The 27,808-nt window shown below is 41.1% G+C and overlaps 1 protein-coding gene across 2 annotated transcripts in view; it reads right to left on the bottom strand.

The window, feature by feature from the left end:
- The window catches only part of DNAH7 (dynein axonemal heavy chain 7), a 1,967,826-nt gene that overhangs the window by 1,622,442 nt on the left and 317,576 nt on the right, over positions 1-27,808 (bottom strand). For both annotated transcript variants that reach the window (XM_085648764.1, XM_085648765.1), the window contains exons 13-14: positions 22,652-22,779; positions 7,522-7,600 (exon numbers count right to left, since the gene is read on the bottom strand). In XM_085648764.1, coding sequence (XP_085504890.1) covers positions 7,522-7,600; positions 22,652-22,779 — 207 coding nt within the window. The remainder of the gene's footprint in view (positions 1-7,521; positions 7,601-22,651; positions 22,780-27,808) is intronic.

Raw genomic sequence — 27,808 nt, 5'->3', positions numbered from 1 at the left:
ATGCCTTTCCATGGCGGAGACTCGGCCATGGAAAAGCATGCAGAGTTCACTTTGGGGGCCCGTTGAGGGCCCCCAGGGGGGTGAGGGCTGCACTTGACATTGGCATGTAAAAGGTGGCAGGCACCGCGCGGTTCCTGCCACGTTGTGCATGCCAATGTACAACATGCATATATTGTATTGTGGCGGGTGCTGCTTACAGCACCGCCCGCCACAATGTAATATAAGCGGGATGCAACCTCAACGGTGTCGGTCGCATTCTAATTGGCGTTGCGGGACTGCTGCACCACTGGCGGCCGGTCCCAGCACCACTAGCGTGGCGGGCGGACTGAAGTCCGCCAGCCATCCTAATGGACCCCTAAGAGTGGCCAGGTGCTTGGGTGGAGGGGGTAGGCGGTTCCCTAAAAAGTGCTCACTTCAACACAGACGGAGCACTTTTAGCAATGTTTGAACATCGGACAGATTGACATGCCATGACTGCTCATTTGGCACTGATTTAGTTTCACAGAAACCCCCATCTTAGGAGTTTGTTTCTGTACACTGGGAGTTTTCTCTAAGCACGTGAGAATCAGTGCTAATGCGTCCTGCCCAGAACTGCGTTGCTAAGCATGATGTATGCGGCCGTCGGAAAGCCTGCTTTAAATATAGCTGGCATTCAGATGACCAGGGGCCGTAGCCACAGAGGGGTCCAGCGGGGCCCGGCCAGCCTATATTTATGTCCGGCCCCACTAAAATACTAGTCTCAGGTTTGTTGAGCTTTTCTTTCTCTTAAATCAGTTAAACTTTTTTCTATGAGGGTTAGCCCAGAGCTTTGCTTTGTGTTCTCAGAGGCTTCAGCATTGCTCCTATTTGAATGTGGTAGTGAGTGAGCCGGTGGGGGCTTATCTGTCGACCACAGCCCGGGTGGGGTCACAGATAGGTCAGGGTTCTCCTTCCTGCCTGGCTCTGGGAAATACATTGGCTTTGAAAGTTAGCAGGTGCATAGCGAGGCCAGAGAAGGCATCACTGCTAAAATGTTTCAATGAGCAATTTCAGTCGGCTGGATCAGGCAGGAAACACTGACACACACAAGTGCATTTCCAGCCTGTAAGCAGCACAACTATGAACGTCTGCAATTAGTGCAATATATGAATCACAACAAAGCAGGGAGTGCTCCATTGCGTGGTATGCCTGGCCCTTCCCCCAAAGCACAGCAGACTGCTGGTACTTTGAATGGCTAATGTACAGCTGGTGAACAGCAGGTGAGCCTGGCGACCTTGGGTCCATACCTGTCACGCTTTATGTTTGTGGTTTTGTGACATTTCTACTTTTTAGTAAGCCCCCGATGTACATTTCTATGCCTGGTGTGCGAAATGTTGACCCTTCAAGGGCATGTAGTTTTCTGTTAAAAATATTGAAACTATATAAGAACAAAAATTCAGTACAAGAGTGAATACATTATCTGCTCACACTTATCATTAAAAAAAGACATCATATTGAGACTGCTGAAGTTGCCCTGTGACAGATTACAGTTTATTTTATTCTTTGAGGCTGTGAGACTCATTTATGTGCAACAATAAAAAGTTAATTCTAAGCAGTTGCACATAAGGATTTATATTAAAACCTATGTATCCCAATAGAGAGATCTCTGCTTTTGTGTCAGGTTTGAGACTCGCATTCAGTCCTGTTTGTTCACATAGGGACGCTAAAAGTAATATTGAAAATGTAGAGCGCACTCGTGTACCTTTTCTATTGGCTTGCAATCACAAACCTGTAGGTTGACTCCTGACCTATCACCAGAGACCTGCTAACATGGCATACTCTCATCCAGGCCCCAGTTTCTCTCTATAATGGGACATGCCAGCTTTGCTGCATCCAGAGTGCACTATTTGTGTTGCTGCCCTATGCACACTCTCAGCTTCAAAGCCAGTAGAGCATAGATACTCACAAAAATCTTCTGAGGGGCCGCAAAATATGGTCTGTGGTGAACCCGAGGGCTGCATTGGTGCTAGTTGAGTTGGGTTTTGTGGGTGGTTAAATGTTGCAGGATACTTTGGTAGATCCTCTTCCTTTTCTTCAGTTAGCTTGAAAATAAAATCTTCCTCATTTGTTTAACATCTTTCTGAATGTTGGTGCTCTTTGAAGTAAACAGCATCCCAGTGCTGCTGTTAACGCGGGGGCTGCAACTGAAGGTCAGGAGGGCCGCAGACAGCCCCTATGCCATACTTTGAGTATCACTGCAGTAGAGCCTAAGCCAGTTTCAGCCTATTTTTCTCTAACACCACCCTCTTCCCTGGTGAAATGGTGTGTGAGAGAGGGACAAACTGCTGGGGAGATGTGGGGCAGAGCAAGCAGCAAAAGTGTTGGATAGCGGAGGAATAAAAATTACTATTCCCACTCCAGTGAGTACAACAGTAGGGAAAGTTTTGGATAGCGGAGGGGTAAAAATTACTATTCCCACTACAGTGAGTGCAACAGAAGGGAAAATTTTGGATAGCCTAGGGGAAAAAATTACTATTCCCACTACAGTGAGTGCAACAGTAGGGAAAGTGTTGGATAGTAGAGGGTTAAAAGTAAAATCTCCCAAAAAATACATTCAAAATAAAAAAGAAACAAAATATCAACTACAATACAAAAATTGTTAATAACACAAAAATTAAAAATATAAAAAAACTACAAATGCTAGAAACATATTATAATGTTAAAAATCCTAAATATTAACTACAAACATTAAGTTATAAACATTAAAAAAACATTTTACAAACAAATATCTATATTTAATATAAATTAATTATAATCAAAAACATTAATTATTACACAAAACAATACTTTCTATTTCCTACTCTGTAACACCACACATTTCACAACACACAAGTAAATTTCTTCCCACCCTATTCCCCTATAAACCCACAACCCGCTCCTAAAAAAATAACACTATTAACATAAGTATCAATTAATTAATTCATAAAAATTAACCAATTAATAAAACATAATTATCAACACTAATAAATACAAATTATTAATTACTTTATTATAATTGAATTACTTCCCACCCTATTACCCTATAAACCCACAACCCACTCCTAAAAATAATAACACAATTAACTCAGTTTCCAATTAATTAATCAAAATGAATAACCAATTAATAATTCATTAAAAAATAATTAATAAAAATTATGAATTACTTTATTATAATTAAATTACTTCCCATCCTATTCCCCTATAAACCCACAACCCGCTGCTAGCACAATTAACTTAATTATCAATTAATTAATACAAATACAAATTCAAAACCAATTAATAATTAATTAAAAAAATATTTACGAATACTAATACATAAAAATGATTAATTAATGTATTATAATTCAATTACGTCCCACCCTATTCCCCTATAAACCCACAACCCACTACAGAACTAAAAAACGCAACATTTTATTAACATAAAATTAATCACTTCTAAAAATGTAACACATACATTAAAAAAAACAATACTTATACAAAAAAATGTGATCATATACTTTTAAAATACATACTAAAATACATCACACGAATATAAAAATCGGTATTATAAACAACAATATTTTAACAAACAATATTACTGACTTCGATATAAAAAAAACCGATATTTCTTACCTTAATATCGATATTCTGGACCAGGATATTCTTGCAGTCGATATTCTTGTATCACAATATTTGCAACTCGATATTATGGTATTTCGATAATCACAACTCTATATTCTCTCTGTGCACTGTGGTCACCACAGAATTTTCATCTTTTGCTGAGCCTTATACATTTACTGGGTTTTGCACTCTGTGCACTTAACCCCTGCTAACCAGCAGTTGAGTGCTGGTGTACCCAATTTAAGCATGGTTGAATTGATATACTCCTAATTGCTATATTTAACTTACCTAGATGTCCCTAGTATATGGTATAAAGTGTACCACGGGCCTGGCAGTAAAATGCCACAAGTGGCACCTATTGTGCCATCCATTACAGTTGTAGTGCAAACGTGCCTTCACGCCTGCACTGTGCAGCCTGACTGTAACAGTGTAAAAAACTGCAATCCGATTTGCATAATAAATACAGAACAAAACATCCCTTTTAAATATTAATAAGCCACCTCTATGTAGACCATGTGGCCCACAAGGCAGGTTTCATGGTATTTAAAAGTAGGACATGTAGAAAGGCAATGTTAGCATGTCCTTACGGTAATTAGCACCTAAAAGCTGTTTTTCACTGTGGCTAGCCTAGCTGTCCCATGGAGAAAACTAGGGCACACATTAAAATTCTAGTACTGTAGCTCAAGAATGGGAGCTGGAAAAATAGATAACTATTTTTAATAGTTAATAAAAGCCAATTAAATGGTGAGTTTGGATTTTTCTTAAAACATGAAGGAAAAGTTACTTTTAGAAGGTTACCTTTTCCCTGCCTGCCGTCCTTGGAGGCTAATTTATATTTGCTGTCCAACTTCTCCTAGCTGCGGATTAGCATTTGAAAAGGTATGAAATGGCTCCCTGAAGCTACATGATAGGTTGCTGTGATTGACAATTTAACCTGAATGGGCAGGCATGACTCCTTTGAGCTCCATAAAAGGGATGAGGCTGTGAGGATCCCTTTTGACATTACAGTGTCAAATCCTGCTTAAGTGCCAACTCCTGCTTGACAGGTCTGCTGGGTTTACATAGAACACTGGGGGTGCACTTGTGAGGAAGTGAAACAGGATGTCTAGACAATTCTTATGTATCCTCTATTTGGTTGCTGTAAAGTCCTGCTTTTGTTCTACCAGACTTTTGTCTCTGGGTTTATTGGGGGTACAATGGCTGCTGCAAGCTGGATATTGGTGTTAGATATAGAAGGACACTAGGATTCCCATAATACACTCCCCTCACACACCCAGCCATCAGAGCCCATGTTTAGTGTGGTGGCAAACGTTGCCATCTCGGAAATGGCCAAAAATGGGTAGGGTTGACACTAAAAACGTTTACTCCATTGGTTAGGGGATGCACAGGAGTCATTCCTACCTACTAGCTTATGCCAGTAATAAATGTGGCACCTCCAGACACCCACTTATAGACATTTTCTGGACCTGGAGAGGAACAGAAGAGGACTGGACCTGTTGTCCATGACCTGAGAGGAACTCTGAAGGACTGGACCTGCTCTCTCTTCTTCCCAGGGCAAAGGAAGTGGACTCCAATGGTCATAAGGCTGGCCTCTTGTTCAAGCTACATGGATACAACAGCTATCTTTTCCTGGAGGTAAGCATCTGACCAGTGGCACTTGGACCTGAACTGGACCCAGCAGTTGGCCTCACCTGTGAGTCTCTAAGTGCCTCCCTTAAGGTCCTGGGGGGCTTTAAAAGTGTACTACAGTTATGGATTGGGATTTAAAGGACTTAAGCCAGAAGGTAAAATCTTTGACTAGCACAAACCTGGTTGATGTACTTCACCTGCTTTCCATCACGGTCACCCGCAAATTGCACCTCAGTCCCAGTCTACTGCAACCATTGACTACCATTGGTAGTTTGTACTTCTTAGGCTATGCCCACTTAATATTTTACAAATTCAAGTCTACGGGTCCCCTTATTGGATTATTTTTATTTTGTTGTCATTTTGTTTATTACATTTTACTCTATTTTATAATTTGGTTTGGGATCTATATTGTTTTGCATTATTACTATTTTGGTACTGCCTAAATACATTATACATTGCCCGAAGTTAAGCCTGCCTGCTCTGTGCCATAGCTACCAGGGGATTGAGCTCCGTTTAATTTAGTCACATTGAGGGTTGATGCTGACAAGGTCTGATTATTCCTTGAAGTGAGTAGTCACCCTACCAAATATTAATCCAATTTCTTACAGTAAGCATTTAGAAAATGTCACATTTTGTTCTACGACTGGTATAAAATAGTTTTTTTGCAGTAAACTATTAATGGTAACTTAACAACGTAGCTCATTAGGGTGGTGGACCTGGAGCTGATATCTGTGTGTAACTTGCAGAACGTATGTTTTAATCCCTTCTTGGCTATCTCAGACTTTCAGACTTCTGGAGTGAATAACATGGACACCATTAGATTAGCCAACAGTACTGTGTAGTTCTACAGGGATATGAAAAAGGCATAGCCAAATATATGTAATAAGCAACATGTAAAATGCAAGCTATTTATTTTGGGACAATTAGACAAATGTAAATGAGCTTCATGGAATTGCAGGAACGTGTGTGAATAAATGAGAAAAAAATAACCTGCCCAGCAAAGTTGTGTTCAAGTGAATTCATCATTATCTAATTTAAAAAAAAAAAAAAAACTTAAGTAAGAATGCCGCAGCCATGCAATACATTTATATTTTAATGCTGCCCATTTCTCACAGGCTCTACAGGCTAAAGGTTTTTGATAATGTAAAACGCGACCCTATTCCCCTCATAAATTTCTTGGAGAACTCTAACCCCCAGTAAAAAATGATTAATTATCGCCCCATTTTCACTGGTGAAACAAAACAAATATTCTATTTTATACACACCAGTTATCACAAATTTACAAAAAGATTTCTTGTGAGAGGGAACTCTTAGAGCCATCTTTTAATCCTTCCAACTTGTTAACATTGTGTTGGGTTCTCTGGGCTTTAAAATGTACCATTCACCACATATTGTCCCTGAACCTCATTGGGGTAAAGCTCGCATGGACCCCATTTTAAAAAGTTTTACATTCACTTTAATCTCATCAGCGATTCTTTGGGAAAAACTCAAATTCAAATGTCTCAAAATTCCATTTAATTTTCACTCAACACACTTTACATGGATTATTTATCTCACACACATCTGCCAATACACTAAAGGAAGAATAGCACCATAATGTAAAATATAAAATAAAAGACATTTTAAAATCTTTTAGTATTGAAACCTTGTTAAAAATAATTGTAGGGCGCTAGAGACCACTCCCAACCACACCACAGTGGCCTGAATCTTTCCTTCATGTTATCATCACCAGGGGCCATGCCCCCTAAGCAAATATTCCTGGCTACGGGCCTGCAGATGACCCCACAAGCAGCTCATTTCCAATAGCGCAACACGCTCATGTTTATCCTCCAGAAACAAATTAGTTTCCGAGATGCAGGTGAGCAGCGAATAAACTGGTAGATGTTATGTAAACAGGTGGCACCCCTGTCATGTTTACCGAGGATGTCCTACAGCTTCCCCAATTTAAAATACCTAGCCCAATTCAGTTTATTGCTGAATCATACATAGAAAAGATGTCAGTTTATATATACATATATCTATGGAAAGCGATTATGATAAGATGTAATGAAATCATATTTCCATATTAATGATTTCACTATAACACAAAAAAACGATCATTTACATTTGAAAAATACTACCGTATGCTTTTATAAATACATTACTTCAAACAGTTGTAACACATACTTTTTATTTTCCAATATTTGGAAACGTACCTTAACCTTTCAAATTTGTAGATCTGACTTTTGAGCTAATACATGGTAAACCACTTCTGAGTCAGAAGAAAAGAAATGAAGAAAGTATGGTAAGCGGTACCTTTAATTCCATCAGTTCCTCTGTGTTGGGAGGAGTACTGAGAGCCTTTTCTGCGATCTTCTCAAACTCTTCACATAACCTGAAAGAGAAATACTATTTTATGCAAAATGTATATAACATCAACCTTACAAACCAGTAATGCTACTTTAGAAACTAAGGAGAAGAAATTAACATAATTGGATAAACATTACCTCACTTCAAAGTATGGTGCAGGCTGCACCTTACCAGAGGCTACAGCAAATGTCTTTAAAAATAACGTGTCCTATGTGTTCTGAGATTCTCTTTACCCCATTATATGTCACATTGGACTGTGGTGGAATGGCTGTTTTAGTACTCTGTAGAGTGTGTTTGCAGCAACTCGCAAGGGGTGTTGAACCAAGGGTGCACAATAAAGCCCTCCAGTATGTGAGCAATAACTACCAAAGTAATGTTTCTGTTGGTTTGAAGTAACTATAGTAATAGTATTATATCATTGGGTCTAAAATTGTCTCCCATATCTCTAAGTCAGTATGTATGTAATAAATGACCTGGTATTATCCCCGTTTGCGCACAGACGATGATGATGATGATGAAGGTTTTTGTACAAAGCACAGTTACCCTAAAGGGTGTACTGGCACTGAGGGGGGTGGGAGCTGGAGCACAGACTTGAACAATCTATGAGGAACACATTGAAGAAAAAAGGCAGGTAATAAGTAGCTTGCAGAATAGAAGGTGGATGCCAGGAAGCACCTGGAAGGGCAAGGCATTTGAAAGTTTGGTTGCTATAACGGAAAAATAGTAGCATTCAACCCGAGGTCTGGCCTTATGAAACCAGAAAACAATAGTAGCTGTGCAAAAGAACTATGAAGATGAAATGTAGATTGATTACGAAGAGGCGAGTCAGGGACTAAGAGATGGAGGTTAAACTCAAACCAGGACTTCTGCTTTATCAATGTTTATAAATTAGAATTCATTCAATAGTAAGAGTTGTAGTAAGAGAGGCTACGATGTCTGAGCGTCAATGGACATCTTATCTAGCCAGATGACAATCTGTGTATCATCAGTGTATGTCATATGAGAAAGCTTAAAGCATGCATAGGTTTAGCAAGTGGAGAAACATGTACGTTAAAACGTGTGGGGCTCAAGGAGGAGTCCTGTGAAACTCCATGAGATGGAAACTTGAACTTAGAATGGAAGGGGAGTGGTAGACTGCCTGTGAACAGTTACACAGGTAGCAATCTAACCAGGCCCAAGCCTTGTCACTGATGCCAGCCTAATGAAGGTGGACCAGTGGAAAATCATGAGACACCAGGTCAACCACCACGGAGATGACCAAGAGGACCAACGTGGCACAGCCACCACCTTCCACAATAATTTAAGATGATCCAAAATGATGACCAATGCAGACTCGGCACCGCAGTCATAAAGGATTGTACAAAGTCCAGAAAAGTAATGATAGCACCCAAGGAAACACAGTTGTCCCAAGCTGTAAAAAAAGGGCAGATGATTCCACCACGAAGTGCAATGTCTGAGCAGAGGAAAGGATAAGTGAGGATGCCAACTTTATGAATAGGCTAAAGTTGGTCCTCTCTGTAGTAAGCAAGAAAAGGTCAGATAGAAGAGACCAGGAATTCAGAAAGGAGGAGAAATAATTGCATCCTGAAGAGCATCGATCTGGTTTAGGCAACAGAAGTTTGATCTGTCCATTCATATGAAACTGGAGCGGGAATCACAGAGAGCCTGAGAAAGGGAGACAGAGAGGCTACAACAGAAGGGATTCATCAAGTATTTGACAGTCTTGAAAACTTGCCTTCAGGAACTGCCCGCTTCTGACGTGTGAGATGCAAAGTAAGATAATCACGTCTATCTAATTAGCTTTTTACAATCGCGTAGTGCCCATTGATCGCAATATCTCTGGGGAGGGCTATAACCAGTGCACAGACCTTTTTTTACATTTCTGATTCGTACTCAGGAGAACGCCTGAAAAACAAGGTACTGTGGGGCTGGGCCGCCTCATCGAGGGTGGAAGCCAGCCGCAATTGTGAAATGTCAGTGCCTTAATGGTCTTGCTATTCTGAAACTACTACACCCTTTGCTTATCCTACTGCAATGTGTATTTTTAGATTTGCCCTACTTTCTTTCCTTGCACGTCGAAAGTGGATTTGTTTTCCATTATTAGTCGTCTTCTTTCCCCACTCGCCTGTATTAAACAGGTAGGATGCATCATGAGTGCTGAATTCAAATTATAAAAGAGACTCAGGGTTTGATGTGAGAATTTCAAAAAGTACGAAAACCTGGAGGAGTGGAAGGGCTGGCATAAACCCAGCTTAATCAAGAGGCCTGGATCTTAACTGTTGTAAATGGTTCTTGCAATCCATTTTCTGGAGGTGGGGGGTGAGTATGTTAAAATGAGAGGTAGGATGACAAGGAAAGGGATGCATAAGCAGATTGAAATGTAGAGAGAGAGAGGGGGGGGAGAAAAATAAAAAGAGAATGCATCTGCACGTCTGTGTGTGTGTGTTTACACAGTCAACACTACACCCTAGAAAACTATTTTTAGAATCTTCTGAGTTGAGAAGAGCTGTGCTACTAATGTGCAGATAGTACTGGGTCTTATACTTGGCAATAATCATAAACAAAACTTGATATTTGAGAAAGGGATACTTAGATGTCGATTCACCAAAATGGCAGAGGTTGCAGAAGTAACACAACACATCCCTTGACTCAGGAAGCCTTTGAAGGGATTCCCTCTCATCCTACTCTTAATTCTATTAGATGGTGAGGGTATAGTCTAAGGGCTACAAATGAAAACTATAAGATGTAAGCAGGGTCTTACAGCTGTTTTATTTTGTACCTCCTTCTGCCTTCATGAACCTGGAGACCAGGGATAGCAGTGGCTGCACCAGAGGTATGTTGGAGGAGGCAGCTACTTCCCCCAGCTATCCCCAACTTATGTTCACAAGGCATATTATCTTAAGAAGAAAGAGGAGCTACATCCAAAGAAACCAAAGGTTTTGAAGTAATTTTTTAGGTCCATCCTGTAGATTTCTACCTTCACAAAAAAATGTATTAGAGAGAAGGGGAACTTTAACAATTACTTGGAATCTTTTTAGATTAAACTACTAAATGGAAAATCACTGCATAACTTGGTAATTTGCTTACACTCTGAGCGAATGAAATAATCACATTGAAGAAGAGGCAACTACCAAGTATAATTGTATTGTATTGTAATGTAATTTCATTTGTATAGCGCTTACTACCTCTGACGAGGCGTCAAAGCGCTTTTTTTGGAGAGTAGCACGCTACTCCGGGACCCATAGAGGATTAGTGTTGAATTAGTAAAGTACATTTTAAGTGGTGGATAGGTTAGTCAGTTATTTGGATTCAGAAGGATAGCAGAAGGATAGAAGAGGGAAAAAAGAAAAGGTTTGTATGTATATAGCGCTTGTTACCCCTGATAGGGTGTTGAAGCAATCTACTCCGGAAACCCATAAAGGATTAGTGCAGAATTAGTATGGTGAAATATGAAAATAATTTGAGTGGTGGATATTAGTCAGTTATTTGAAGTGAGAAGGGTAGCAGGGGGATAGAATGGGAAGAAAGGTTTGCATTCACATAGCACCTGTTACACTTGATGGGTGTTGGAGCGCTTTTGTGGCAAGTAGCACGCTACTCCGGAACCCATAAAGGATAAGTGTTGAAAATTAGTATAGTGAAATATGAATTAATTTGAATGGTGGATATGTTATTCAGTTATTTGGATAGAGAAGGGTAGGTGGCGGGATAGAAGAGGGAAAGAGGTCTGTATTTATATAGTGCTTGCTACCCCTGATCGGGTTTTGAAGCACTTTTATGGCGAGTAGCACGCTACTCTGGAACACATAAGGATTAGTGTTGAATTAGTATGGTTAAACATGAAATTAATTTGAGTGGTGGATATGTTAGCCAGTTATTTGGATTGAGAAGGGTTGGGGAGGGGTGGAAAAGGGAAAAAAGGTTTGCATTTGTATAGCGCTTGTAACCCTGATGGGGTGTTGATACACTTTATTGGCGAGGTGCACGCTACTCTGGAACCCATGAAGGATTAGTGGTGAGTTAGTATAGTGGAATATGGAATTTGAGAAGTGAACATGTTAGTCTGTTTTGATTGAAAAAGGATGGTGGAGGGATAGAAGAGTGAAGGATTTTTTTTAGTTTAGAGAGGTTTGGTATAGTAAACAAGAGGTGTCAGATGATGCAAGAGGGGTAGAGTAGAAGAGAGTCTAGAAAGGGTTATTTTTGGGATCATAGTAGTGGTATGGGGTAAGGAATAAATGAGAGAGTGGATGTAGAGGATATATTGATAGATGTATAGGGTGAGAGATAGGGTAGTGCATTGGAAAGAGTAGTAGAAAGTAGTTTGAGATGAGTCAGAAAGTTGGGCTAGAAGATATATTGAGAGAAGTCTAGGCTGAGAGATAGGGTAGTGAATTGGAAATGCCAAATTAGAAGAATGTGATAACTATATAGAGCCATAAGTACATTGAAAGTATATAGATGCATAAAGGAGGTATGTATATGTAGATTACAGATATTGCTAGAGGTACAGGATGAGAAATAGGATAGTGCATTGGATATGCTTTTTCAGGAGAAAAGTAACAGACACACAGATCCAAGTACATGGAGGTACATAGATGCACAATGGAAGCAAGTACATGTAGACCAAATATGATTTTTTTTCATCAACATAATTATTCTACATGTTTATACAAAGCAATACACAAAGATAGGTACATATCTATAGTGAAAATAAATGCATATATACAGAGGGATGTGCTGTAAATTTCTGTTTGCGTATGGTGCTTATGTGGGGAAGAGCCAATTCTTAAGTAGTTTTCGGAAGATAAGGTGGTTGTCGGTGGATCTTATGTTGGGGAGTAAAGAGTTCCATAGTTTGGCTGCTTGAACAGAGAAGGATGTGCCACCCATGGTTTTTTTCTTGTATCTTGGGATTTTGAGGCGAGATGCCCCTTTAGAGTGGAGGTTCCTTTGTTGAATGTGTTTAGTGATTTTATTCCTGATGAAGAGCGGTCCCATTCCATGTATTGCTTTGTGGGTGATACAAAGTAGCTTGAATGTGGATCTTCTGGCAACCGATAACCAATGCAGGGCTTTCAAGGCAGGTGAGATGTGGTCTCGCGGTTTGATATGCAAGAGTAGTCTGGCAGCTTGAGTTCTGAATCGTTTGTAGTCTTTTCATGGTTGTTAATGGTTATCGGTGATAGAGGTTATTGGCGTAATCGAGTTTGGACAGAACAAGGGAGATAGTAGCTTGGACTTTGTGTGGAAATCCCAAATTAGGTAAAATTTGTTGCAGCGTTTTTATAGTGACAAAGCTTGATCTTGCTAGTTTGTCCACTTGGGCATTCATCAACAGCTTGGAGTACATGGTCATTCCGAGGTTTCTTACTTCCTTCGATACTTTAGGCGGTGATCCCAGTTCATCAGGCCAGGCGACAAGCGGGTCATAATGTTTCCAATCGCCACACACGAGTATTTCCGTTTTCGAAGCATTCAATTTGAGATGGCTCCAAGTCATACACTGATCCACGGCTCTAAGACAACTGAAAATAGGGGATTTTCCAATGTCTTTGGGGCATTCCAGTTGAAGGAATATTTGCGTGTCATCTGCATAGTTATAGCACGTGAGGTGAAATTGATTGATCAGTTCCGGTAATGACCATGTAGATGTTGAAAAGCATGTGCGAGATGATAGAACCTTGAGGGACCCCTGCTTTTGTGGAGTATGGTTTGGACGAGAAAGGTGGGGTATGGATGACATTAGTTCTGTTTCGAAGGTAGGACGGAATCCAGTCTAGAGCAGTTCCTTCTATGCCGGCTTCATTGAGTCCTTGTTTCAGAGTGTCATGGTCAACCATGTCAAAGGCAGCCGAGAGGTCCAAGAGGAGTAGCGCAGCAACCCCGTTGTGGTTTTCTGTATGCTTCAGGTCATCCCAGATGGCAAGGAGGGCAGATTCAGTGCCTCGTCCCGGACGGAATCCTGTTTGGAAGTCTGAAAGTATGTCATTCTCTTCAATGAATTGTGACATCTGGGCGAACGCTGCTCTTTCTATCAGTTTGCCCAGGAAAGGTCCATTTGTAATGAGTCTGTAGTTGTCAGGGTTCAGCGGGTCCAAGTTTGTTTTCTTCAGTAAAGGGTGTATGTGTGACTTTTTGAGTTCTTCTGGTAATATTACGGTAGTTAAGGAATCGTTGATGATTCTTCTTACTGGAGTGGCAGCAGAGGTTTTTAAAATAATTGTCTTGAAAGTTTGTGGTGGACAGGGGTCAGAAGGGCTGCCGGCAGGCCTGCTTGCTTTGACCAGGTCCATAAATTCATTTTGTGATATGTGTTGGAAGGTTTTCATACTGTCTAATATTGGAGGAATGGGATACCAATGTGGTACAGAGAAGGGGACATGCGAACATATTGGTCATTCTCAGTGACACTTTTATACTGCAGAGCTTACAGAAATGTAAATGTGCTTTCATAAGGAAGACTTTCATCATTGAAAAAGCAAACAAAATAGTAATTGAAGACTGGACAGGTAAAGTAACTACATAATCAGAATGTGTGTTTCAGTCTGAAAGTGAATTCAACTTATCAGTCTTTAATGCCTTTATGTGGATTTTAAAAAGTAGTCATTAATATTCATCATGTTGTTAACATTATTTTATCTTAGTGGTAGCGGTGGTGCTCTTTACCCTAGCAGATAAGATACTTTATATTATAGGCTATCTTATCTTTGGGGTTTTCTTTTGGTTGGTGCATTTTTACTTAAAAATTTAATTGACTTAACATGTCTGTTGTGGCTCGGCCTTCCCTCTTATTCTTATCCTCTCAAGAGCTATTATTCAATAATAGGCCACATTATTACAATCCTTATACTTCTCTAATTGCAACATCCAATGTTTGCCTGTATAAAAGCACTATGTAGGGCATATGGGTTCTAGGTGTTATCAACTGGAGTATATCATTGCATCAACAAATTAGCTTTAAAAAAACAGCATAAGATCGAGGTGCAATCAACGCAATCAAATAGACTACACTATTTTATCAAGAAAATGTATTAATACAACATACCGTGGTGTTAGTTAAACTCAATAAAAACGGCTAAGGCTTGGAACATCATCCCCCTGCACCTCAGAGCCTCACAATCGCTCCAGCAGTTCAGAAAGGACCATCCAGACCTGGATGTTCAACCAATAGGAGAACAGGCAGCAAGATCTCCAGGTACCTAGAGAGCCTCACAGGGGACACATCCGCACCATACAAATCCTCATTGATTGAGTGATTGAAGGTATCAGAATAAGTTAGACGGAAAAGATTCAACATACAACAGCTGATCCAATTACTGCTGATATTAACTAATAATCCTAATAGACCCATGGAAATTTATAGGAAGAGCAAGTCACTAAATTATATGCTCACAAAGAGTGAATATCGTTGACAAATTAGAAACATGGTTTAAGAGAAAAACAGTTTTTTGTTGCAGTCGTTGCTAAGCCTATTATGTTTGGGCTGAATAAAGATATCGTGGAAAATCCCTTTATGGGCAAAAAAATTTAAACCAACAAATTTAGTGTGGTAAAAGTTATTATGCCATCTATCTACGTGATCTTGCCCCAAAATACACATAGCTGGTACCACCTTACCCGTACATAAGAGGAAAGTTAAACACTTAAGAGTTATTAGGAACAAGGAGGAATCTTATGCAATTGCAGGATAGTTTATTCATTGCATATGAGTAGAAGCTGTTTCTAGTTAGAGGCCGCTGGCTCACCAAGAATCTTCCTCCATATGTCCCTATTATACCTATGCTAGGCCTTCTTAAAAGTCTGTGTTTCCTCACTAAGCGTGATTTAAGGCCTTGGAAGCAGGCCGGACTTTCCACTCTGGGTGACCACTTCCAAAACGGACAGATCCTGTCCTTCAAAGCTCTTATGTAACAATTTGCCATTCAGGGAGGTCAGTTTCAATGTATATGGTCTGATACATTACATCTTCTGAGGTTTATAGCAGGTGGAGGACTTGGAGCCAGCTAGCCACCATTTGGCGAATGGAAGTTTTGTTACATGGCTATTCGTGGCACTCCTCGCTCACACACAAATCTCATAACAACACTTGACGGATAGCTGAGAGACAGAATTCAGCAGAGCCCTCCATTACAAGGAATGGGTGGGAGCCCTAGAGTATCCCCCTGGGTTCCTGCAATGCTTCAGACTCCACACACTAGGTGTGCCTCCCTGGCCACAGACTTTAAACATATGTTATGGAATTGTCCTACCCTGCACTCATATGGGCTGCGGTGACACAGAAACCCTTAATAATCACAAGCTTTCTGAGAATGGCCATGTGGGAAGTTCGGTTGCTGGCTGTTCGATCCTTGGTCCTGGCCCTAATCATCACGAAGCAAGTGATTACATTGAAATAGAAAAAATCCATTGCTTACTACTAGTGAGGCCTGGCGGCAAACAATGAGGTAGTGGGATGGGGCAGAGGCCATGATTTTACACCAAGAGGAGGCTAAGGTCCTCAGCCGTCATCCAATTGCTCATGAATGGGACCTGCTCTTGTCAAATTTCATGGACCCTCACATTGAGAGCTTCTCTTCACCATCAGCCTCTACTCAAAGCAGCACCCATGCCCCTTTCTTTCCAGAACTTGCTACTTGGCACCTAAATCCTGTTTCTCTAGCTTGTTTTATCCTATATTTTGATGTGGGGGTGCTGGTTCCCAGCTTCTTTTCCCCTCGGACCACTTGTTTTACCTAAGGGCTTTGCTCCCATAGTTAGATCTTGGTTTGACAGAATATGCCAACTATTTACTCATTTATCCCTTCTGACATTCTAGAACCTATGTTCCAACCCCAGGTCACCGGGGTACCCCTCAACCTCCACCTTACCTTTCCTACGCAGCTTGTTCCAATTTCACCTTCTTTAGAAAAGTTTGTAGTCTAACATATACTGAAGGGAATCTATGCTATGTTCATACATCATTGTTTGTCATACAATGTCTTGATATACACACTGGTGGTGGGAGAAATGACAAATGTATGCACAGAGTCTTATTCGGTGATACCTCACCAACTTATTTTGTAATAATTCTCATTGTATTGTAAACTGCCACTGTTTACTTCAAAATCAATACAAAAACTTACCAAAATACAAAGGAGTAGAGGCTGTTTGACCTGAACCTGGAGACGGGATTAGATGTACATTTGCAATAATGAGCACACTAATTGTACCTTTCCTTCTCTTATGTTTGAAATGGCTGTCTTTTTTTTTTAATAGGAGAAAAAAGATTTTGTTTCTTTGTGTCTCCTCATTTTTGTTTTTTATTTAAACAAGACTAAGAAGAACATGGAATATGAATACAAAAAATAGGAATTAATTTATTGATGAACTATCCCTGTTTTACCCATGTAAAGGAAAAATCATTTTAGCAGTTTCGGTTTTTCAAAGGAGTGGCATCATTTTGATATCATGTGGCCACTGGGGATGTATTAGATGTATATTAAGTATGTTTTATCAGAACGTCCTTTTTAAGGGAATAGCCTAAACAAATTAAAAAGAATGATATATACATATATGATATCGTTTACAAACTTTGATTTGGGCAATATTAGAAGACTGTACCATAATGATTTTATCTTTAGTATTGTAATTTTTATTAGAGAAAAAGAAAATTAATTTAAAGGCTGAACCGGTGTTTTAATGCTGAACTTTTGTAGTGTGACAGCATTCTCCTTGGTCTTTGAAATCATGTGATGTATCCTTTTTAAATTATTTAGAAACAAAATGGTGTCTGGAATAGCCAGTTTTTGGTTCATATATAAAATCATTTGAGATCAGATCAGGACATCAATAGACAAAGTAAACTGCTGTTTCTATTCTCCCCTGCGGATGGTTTCTAATATTGCGGCTGCCTCATAGAAGGCTGACATCTGTCAAGTTTAGACCTCAATTTCTAGACATTATAAAAAGGCTTATTTGTGGCTGATAACTCAAAGACTTAGCACCATGCCTAAACTACTTCAAATGTTACTGTGTACAGTGTATAATCAACTTTGTCTCCAAATAACTTCTCTCCATTCAAAGGTATATCCAAAATACTGGAAAGAACATCTAATAAAACCTACACATTCAAAGCCATAAGTGCAAATTCGTACCCAAGCAAGTAGCCATTCCCCTCTCAATATGGTTGAATCTTCACAAGCTCTGGAATCTTAACTACACCTCCTATGTACTGGGATGTTTACATATCTAGTCATCATGGTGCGATGTTTGTGTGCCATCAGCGGAAAGGAGGGACTTCCTGATCATCATCAGTGCTTGAATAAAGCTTGCAGTGTTGCTGTCTGTAACTTTAATATTTCAAATATTGAAAATATCCAAAGTTAAGGGGATTCATTAGAAAATACGTTCAGCAGATAAGCTGAAATGTTCAATGATGAAAAGCACAAATTAGCCTAAGAGAAGCGTCCCACACTGCCCACAGTACTGTAAATATTCTGAACTGTTTTTTATTTGGATGTAGTGGCCCTGAGGCATGATATTTGCACCAACAAATGGCCATATTTCACTCATACGTGACTGTTCCGAATTCATCAACGTAACTATAGTATATGAACTTGATTAATATGACCAAGTTATACATTCATATAGTCACCCACTGACCTCGAGTAGACCACTGACCTCAGTAGACTAGTTTTCCTTCATGGGTTTTAATGTTAAGCATGGAGGTTCACTAGGGGTAGCCAGAGACTGCAGATGCTACTGCAGGCTTTCCCTTTGGTAACCCTGGCCATACCCTTACGACCCTTCGTCTTAGTGGTTATGGAGGAAAAGTAATGGGAGCTCAGACATAATGAATGTTCTCCTAAACCCACAGTAGCAAGATGTAGGATGCTGATGGACTAAGGGTGGGATAAGGAATCAATATTTTGAGGTCTCCAATACCTAGATGTCCTCTAAATGAATGTGCTGGTATTTTTGCCTTCTTTCCTTAGTTCATGTATGCAAGTAATGTACTTCGCTTTTGTCAATACCTTTTCAGGTACTCTCCCTACTTACGTTATAAGGCACATGGCTTTGTAGGAATACTGAGGCTATGAAAGTGTCAGCATCAATGTACGGCAACAATTCACTGTGAGCAACAATAGAAGATCAGTGTGCTAAAAACACACTTCGATATCATAGTAGGTGCATGTGGTCCAGCAGCAAGATTCAAAAGAAGCATTGGCAAAGGCAATAGGTCTCACCTGAGATCTATTGGCTTTAGCAATGTTTTGCAGCCATGCCGTACGGCAGCACGGATACATTGCATTTGACTAAAACTAATTTCAAAAAGCGCTACGAAAAAAGCCAAGACTAATGTGCTATTTTTTTTAAGTGCATTAGCATAAGGTAAAATATATGTTGTCAATGGATGCTGGGACTGAAGAAGTGCTGTAACTGTTAATTTGCTGTTATACAAAACAATAAAATGCCGCACGAGCGGGCCGCAATCCTATCAATAGAGCTGGAAAAGGCCTTTGATACGGTTAGTTGGGACGATCTGTTTGAGTGCATGCGAAGAATGGGCTTGGGGGAGGGTTGGCTCAAATGGATAAAATATTGTACGCTTGCCCAACCGCAAGAGCCAAAACGGGTGGGACAGTTTATGCCCCATATGAGATTTCACGCGGCACACGACAGGGATGCCCACTGTAACCTGTGGTATTTGCTCTGGCGATGGAGCCACTGGCCGCTCTGTTTTGGTGGGGTGGGATTGGGATGGAGCTGGCCCTCGATGGCTGCCACCATGTTATATCCCTATACGCCGACGACACTGGATCAGACACCGCCCTACACCTCCTGGAATGATTCGCCACCCTGACCGGATTGCGAGTCAATAAGACTAAAACCTATATTTTCCTAGTGTCAGGACATCTGATGAGACCGCCGACACTCCTGAGCGATCTCAACTGGGCCCAAACCACGTTTAACTATTTAGGCATCCATATCTATCACTCACTAGCTGACATGCGAGAGGGTAATTTGGCTAGAGCGCTTAGGATACTCAAACCCTGCGTAATGTTTTGGAGCTCCCTGAAATTGCCAGTCATGGCACGCATATCGCTGACTATAATGGTCATGCTACATTAGACTACTGTGCTATTTTGCAAACCTCCCGTTGGTGCTGCCCAGAGGTTGGTTTGCCCCCTCCTGGACTCCTTAGCGCGAGACTTAATATGGGGAAATGGCTGCAGCAGGGTCTCTTTGGTGACACAATGGGGAGTGAAGGACTTGGGGTTCCCAACTTCGAATTTTATTACCTAGCCTTCCAGCTGTAGTGGTTAGCACAGTGGCAGGAGGGGGTCAACACAGATGTAACATTTCTGACCGCAGTAGGTGAGCGCCCCACACTACTATTAGCTAAAATACTAGATAATAATGTTGCGACCCCATATTGATCGGTACTGCAAACAGGGGCACTGCAGTGGTGGAGGAGGACTATGTCCAGGCTAGTAGAGGCTCCTCAATACAAGCCACTGTTGCCCTGGTGGGCCTCCCTCATGGTACACCATGCCAGATATTTACCTCTGAACAGCTAACCAACTGGACAGAAGTGGGCTTGCAGAAGGTGGGAGACTTATCAGAAAAGGACAATGATCCCCTTGTGGAATTGGTAGAACAATACGCGCTCCCAGGGGGCCAGTTCCTAAGTAACGAGGCTTTGGTTCACACCTTCTGAGATTTATGGGGCGGTGACAAGGAAGAACCGGAAACTCACCCCATGCTGCGTGCGCTAGCTTTTTCTGGCAGCAGAGAGCCATCAGGTGGAATGGCTTTATATGGCCCTAGTAGAGGCATCCCTGAAGCCATTAACTAAAATTAGAGATAGCTGGGAACAGGCCCTACAGAGGAAATTTACAGATCAGAACTGGGGGAGGATTCTGACGTCACCTAAGATAATATCGCAGAACTCGAGGTTGAAATACATTCAGTTCAATTGCGTACATATATTCTATCTGACTACGCACAGACTAAAGATAATGCTCGGAGGAGAGATGCGGAATTGTCCGAGGTGCGACCAACAAGACGTAGATTTTATGCACATGGTAGGGTCCTGCTCGCTACTGCACCCATTCTGGTCTGAAGTGGTGAGATTGACTGGGGCGACACTTGAGAGATCGCTGGATGTTCTGTCGAACTATGCATGTTGGGCTTATTTCCCCGCCCACCAAAACAAAAAGTAGGGAATACATTTATTGACCTGGCCATGGCCCTGGCCAAGAGATGAGTGGTGATGGCCTGGAATGCCACTGCAGGACCACAGGTTGCTGTTTGGAAACAAGATGTCATGAGTTGGGTTGAAGCAGAAGGGCGGGCGATTTCCAGAGAAGAGGCGAGAGGGCTGTGTAGGCGGCCTATAGCTTATCAGTGGAAGGAACTGATGCGGTCCTGGGAAAGCCTATTATTAGTAAATGGCGACGACCAGGGGAATGGTGAAGAGCAGACACCAGACAGAATGTTCATAGACACTTGGGAAACAATATACATGGCTAAAAACTGCCTCTACACGCGGAAACTATAGCACTTTTTACACTGTTGCTCCAACCCCCACATGGATGCAGCTGATAGATGGAAGAGATACCTTACATTTTGCCCGATCGCTAGACGCCCACTGGCCTCCCGCAACCAACATAGACCTGAGATAGTCACCCACGGTTTTTTGCGCACCACACAAGTAGTTCTTATTCCTTTTTAAGTTTGTGCCAGTTTCTATGCACTGCTGTTGGTTTTTTATGAGTGTGAATATGCTGTGAATTCCCATTAGATCAGCGACATATAAACGTATGCAGGGCACGTTTGGCCCTAGTCAGCCTAGATTACACTATAGTACCACCCAGATACCAAAATTGAAGGGTAATGCGAACAAAATGTTGAGTACTTCACTGTTACCAAGTCATAATTAAGGTCTTTGTAATAATGTAAACAGATGTACTGACTGCTTTACAGCCCCCCTTTCTACTTATGCATGTGTATTAGAAATGCCAATAAACAAATGTTTAAAAAAACACAAAACAATAAAAAAAAAAAATTAGAAGGGCATTAGTGCTGGATGCATCGTCGTCCATTTTATATATATATATATTTTATTAGCTGGGCTGCACAGCAGTCATGCTGCTATGGAGCATGACTCTAAATCATTGCCAAAGTCGGCAATACCCACGCTGTACAGTATGAACAAATGGCAATGGCAGAGTCAGTGGTCTCAAAGGTGATAGCTATTGATTTTGCCAATGATTCTTAGTCTGTGATTCTGAGCTGGTCAGTTAATCTCCACACTTGTGAAGAAGAAAAAAATATGACATTTGGCAAAATACTATAACCTGTATAAAGCAATTGAACCCATGTCCATGTCTTAGTGAAAATACATTTGGAAGCAGATAAGATCTGTTGTCACAATAAATATCCATTTTAAAGGACAAAATTGCTTTTTTGAAGTGTAAGTGGCAGAGTAAAACAGAGGATGTGGTGTAACGGCCAGAGCTGCTGACTTTGGAACTGGGGAATCACATCCTGTGATTCTGGGCAAATCACCTAATCTCACCATGCCTACCAAAAAATGAGTGTGTCCTTGCGTAATGTAACTGGTGCTCATGTAAAGCACTCCAATACCTTTGGGTTCAGTTTGTGTTATAAAACTGCAACAACAAAAAATTGCTAAAAATGGCAAGTTTTCAACAAGGACAACAGAGAAGAAAAAGAAATAAAAGTAGTACCTGGATAACAGTGTGATCAGCAGAAGGACAGCAATCAAGCTGAAACAATCAGTACTTAGTCAAAGATCCAGCAAAAAACAGAGGAAGTGAAGCCAGCAGGCATTTACCAATTTGAAGGCGGCAAATAAGAGTGAAAAAGGAAGCCAACGATGTTAAGCAACGGGCGAGCTGCAAGACCCTTGTTTTTATAAAATCTCTCTCGCAAGTGAGAGCGCATGCGCTGTCTCTGGTGAGAACTAAAAAGACGAAATATGCTTCTCCAATGTCCTCAAGGGCTCGGCATATAACCATTAAACAATCAAGCGGCTTGTTCATGTCACTTTCCCATTGATACTTACTTCCTGTTTGCTTCCTGGTGATCCTGAAACATTTTGTCGATCAGTTTTCCACAAAGAGCCTCAGAACGCTTAGCCAGGGACCTGATCAGTTCATCACAGTGGAGTTCAAACATTCCTAATCGGATGTACTGCAATCAAAAACAAAAAGAATGTTTGCGATTACTAGAATACCGACGATCAATATAAAGAAATGTCTCGGTGTGTCGAACGCCCTGGAAGGTTTCACAGAAAGGCATTTCAATCTAAAAGTACTGATTGAAATAAATGCGTTAACGTTGATAATCACTCTCCAGTGATAGCACAGAAAGAATACTTGACAACAATATTGATGCGCAGTCACGCAACTGAAGGTCAACAGCGAAATCACCAATCATATGACATCTTGGTCATTACCTTTATCCATTCCATTCAATTCGTGTTTCTTGTGCAGTGATTGGCTAGTTGGTTTGCTTATGCTTGTAAACATGGACCCATGTGACCCATTACTTTCCAGGTCCAGTTATTGGGCACAATTCCTCTGTGTGTAATGTACCAGCAAGACTCTAAGTATACAGCAAAGATGCTATAACGTATATTCTCTTTGATTGCACTCTTAAACACTGTTTCCCCCAGCTGCCGGCTCACTGTTCAGTTGCATCTGGGCAATGCACCTTGGTCACCTTAGAGAGATCCACAGATTTCACCACAAGTGTTCCTTTGCTGGGAAGATTATTGGTTTGTCATTTGCCATTGGCAAGTTTATCAGATTAATTTCACTTGGCAGAGTCAAGTTCTGGATAACTATGCAGCAGGTTTCGGTTAGGGTGGGGTATTGCCTCAGATGGGCTTGTTAAGTCAGAGTGAGAAAGGAGTGCACTTTACATGGGGCATAATCCTGGGTCACACCTAACTGATGGTCACACAGTACATTGCTGGACACGCACAACACTGCAGAGGGCATCAGTGAGCACCCAGCCAGCCAATGTGTTGCTGCCCTTTTACAATCCAAGCCAGACTACTCCTAGACCCCCTTAAACTGGAGCATTCATGGCATGAAAATTCAGTCGAAGGCTCGCCAGAGGTTTGCCTGCCTTAAAGAGAAGATATTTATATCGATCTCCTAGAAAAGACCAACTTAACCAAACATATGATATTAAGAATTAAGATTATGAGCCAAAGGGACTGGCGCTACCTAGGAAGCTTTTCAATCCTCCTATGTTAAATGAGTCGCAACAGCATTAAAGAAAGAGACCAGACTTGGCCCCCAAAAAATCAGTTGTGATTAGGAGGTGAATACATTCTCCTGCACGGCACTTTATTGGTCAAAATCATAACAATAGTGTGTTTAAGGGCCCAAACTTCATTCAGGTGTGTGGCTAAAAATAACACAATTCAACCCACAAAGGGAAGGAAAAGGGGACTTCAATGTAGTCATTGATCATTCAGGATACATCAAGTGCAGCACCCAGCCTTCACTCATTGGGCTCCTCACAATTAACTACAATCATGACAGACAGTAGTATCATTGATATATGGCACACTCAACACCCTACACAACAAGAAGGCACATGTGTCTCAGTTACATACAATTTATGGTTCAGAATAGATTATTGGTTGGTAATCAGAGATGTTGGTTCATGGGCCACATAGTTTGAACAAAAGCCCAGAACGCTCTCCAATCACCCTCGGTCCTCCTGGAGCTGGCCAATCCAGGCTCACAGGATAACACCTTCTCCTGTAATTTGCCAACCAGTGCTTTACAAGCTCCTGTATTTAAGGAGAAGATTAAAACTGCCATTTTAGATTATTTCTCTTTTAGCAAGCAATTAGTGGATAGTGCTAAAACACACTTGGGGGGGGGGGCTTTTAAAATGGTTATGCTGGAAGCATACATAGCCAAACAGTCTGGGATACTAAAAACCACCCAAAGACAACTCAGTAGACCAGAAGGGTAACTCCATGCATTGGAAAAGGACTCTTTCACCCCATGGAAAAGAAACCGTCAGATATCCACACCAAATTTAGAGAAGTATAAACAAGGCTACAAAGAGGGAATTAAACTACCTTGGTAGGAAGATGAAAGGGGAGGGCAAAAAGCCTGGTAGAGCACTTGCTTTACTCCTCAGGCAAAAGACACACAATAGATGTCCAGGGAGGACCTGGCTTGGCAGTTCGGGCTGGACTGTTCCCATGAGGCACAGGGTCAAGACTGATTTGCATATGGCTGGGTTCAAACTGGAACGGCATGGTGAGCAGAAAAACGATGGATTTATGCCCAGATCTCTGTACTGGGGTGAATGTATGACATTGTTCTGCATTCTGTCCATCAACCTCCTCAGGCATCCATGGGCTAGCTCATATACAATAAGAGGTAGGCAGTCCAGGGCACAGATGAAATTCTGCACGAATTTACATTTACTAACTTTCAGCTTTTTTGGGGTTCCTTCTCTTGGTATGGCAAAGCCTGGTAAAAGCATATTTTTGGTTAACGTAATACAAGGAATTACTGATATGACAATAATCAGTGCACCAGAAACACAACTTGCTATGCCAGGGATAAAGAACCTCAGCCCTGCCATCCAATTTCTGCCATTGGCCAGAGAAAGCTCCTTCATCTTCCACTATGGGCTTATTGAATTTAGCGTTTCAAGTTGATTCAGACCTATTATTAAGCTCACAGGTCAATAAACTCTCTCAAAATGTTTTTCCTGTAAAAAATGCTATGTAAGATCCTACCATTCCTTCCAATCAACCTGTGGCTACTAGTGGTAAAGGCAACGATCCTGAGCAGATTAGATTATGATAACTCTCTTCTTTAGGTGGTCTGGAATATCTGTTCATGCGTCTGTATAGGATCTAGGCTACAGTAGCTCGGTTAGCTCATTCTTTTCCTCCTTTTTTCATTGGTTACTGAAGCATTGTAAAAATTGCACTGGCTTCTTGTACCTAAAAGGACTATCTTTAAATCATTTTGCTTGGTGCATAAAGCCATCCATCAAGTAGGACCTCCTGATGAAATTTCTTCGGTATCATCCTGCACTCAGACTATGTTCTTCAGACGCTAATCTTCTTCTTGTCCCAAAGTACGTCCGCTCCCGAGTGGGTGGTAGAGCCTTTTCGGTCCAGTCATCTCATCTTTAGAATAAGTTGCCTTACTCTCTCTTTAATTTATCTCTGAACTGTTGAAATTATAGGAAATAAAGCACAGTACTGCACTAATAGATTCCAGGAAACTGCCTTTACCATGCATAGTATGAAAAGTATTGGTATACGACATATGGGAAACTACATGATGTATTGAAGGCACATAAAAGGAGTAACTTGGAACAAAGGATCCCCAACACTTTGAATATATGGAACTCTCTAAGTAAAATTGAAAATATACTTGTCATAATAGACTACTTTAGTATAAGGGTTCTCCACATGTTTTAGTATCCCTATGCATTTATTTCCACAATGATTCCTCATAATTTATAATTTATTATTGATTAATTTGTGGAATATACTACTTTAGTATGAGGGGTATCCAATAGTTAACACTCCAATGTGCATTTATCATTAATAACAATTTATTAAGGTGATTTTGGAATGAGAAATATATACACACACTCTTGTGGAATTATCTAGCATTCGCACTTTCCGTGATCGATGTAACTCTTTTCGATTGATTAGGAAGAAAATTATTTATTATATTATGTCTACTTAACTCCTGCCTTCTTTAAAAACATCATGATAATTAATTGAAATGTATAAAATGTTGTGAGAGAAGATTCTGCTTATATATGATATGTCTACTTTACATGAATTGAAAATGGCGTACTGAAATTGCCTATAGGCAGAAGTATGATCAACAGTCTAGTTGTTTATTTTTTTTCACTTGTCACTGGAATAGCAGAAGAGCACTTTAAATTGACGATCTAGACGAAGGGAATGTATTGACCAGTATAAGGCTGTGTGCCGAAACGCGTAGACCGTCTATTCACTTGCTCTATTTGCACTTTAAAAACTTTAAAAAATGAAATAACGAAATCTTAGAATGTACCTGAGTCTACGAGTGCCGTGTTTCTCATCGGAGGCAAAGAGATGGTGAAGGCATATATACAGAAGAATGAATAAACAGAGCACTGCACAGACCCACTTAGAGACTCATGCACTCACTCACAGACCCCCTCAGACTCATACACCCAGCCAGTGAAATCCAGCAGTTAGAGTAACCTGAGCTAACTATAACTTACGCCCCTGCAATGCATTGCTTATGACCTTACATATTAAATCACTCATGACATGGTCAGCGGGGAGAAAGACCGCCGCCTCCAACAGGCTCAAGGAGTCCGTCTAGGCAGCAGTCATAGCCTAATCCCTAGAAAGGCTTGTGCTGCAGCCCTTTTCTGAGCCACAGCACCAGCTGCAATTAAAAAAGGGATATTGCCGCCTGCCTACAATGTGGTCGCATCAAAATCTGGTGGGTGGGACCATCAACAACTTGTTGGGCGGTCCCAATCCTGATACCGCCATCGTAATGATCCCCTAAGTCTGCTCCCAGAAGGAATGAGATTTAAAAATGCTCCCATCGTCTGGGAGCAGTCTTGTGTTCTGTTTCCCTGCCCGCACTGATGCGAGCAGGGAAACAGAACACATATTGCTCTCATCTCTTTACTGCTCAGTTCCCTACCCAGATCTCTCTCCCAGCGTGCGCGGCTTGCATTGTATCAGTGTGTATGTCATGTAATTAACATCTTGTAGAGGTCCGAAATTAGCTTCTTGTCCGAAGTCCTAGTTATAAGCCATTTTTCATAGGATGTAAGATGTCTCTGCGCGCGTGGCTGTGGTGCCCAGTGTCGAAGTTGCAAATAGCGTAGCCTTTCTGACTCAAGGATCCCGTAATCAGATTTGACCTGCGGAAAAGAAAGTACCCCCTCTACATCGAAAAAATTGTCCTAGGGCACGGCACTCCGAGGAGCGCCAATGCGCAAAAGCCGTCTCGCCCATCCCTGGGCTGAATTCTGGGTTATCAAAGAGCGGGCGAGATGGGTGGGGAAGGTGGTAAATTATTTTTAATGCTGGTTTGGGCCCACGCTGCTAGTATTGTGTGCGTTATATGAGATACGTATAGATTGGGGGGCCTATGTGATTTTTTAAGAAAGGGGATCTTCTGCAAAGACATACCTGCCACCGCCC

The sequence above is a fragment of the Triturus cristatus genome, chromosome 3_2 (assembly GCF_964204655.1).
Source record: "Triturus cristatus chromosome 3_2, aTriCri1.1, whole genome shotgun sequence".
In the NCBI taxonomy this organism is placed as follows: Eukaryota; Metazoa; Chordata; class Amphibia; order Caudata; family Salamandridae; genus Triturus; species Triturus cristatus.
Note: the sequence above shows the minus strand (reverse complement) of the source record. Positions and strands in the feature narration are given on the sequence as shown.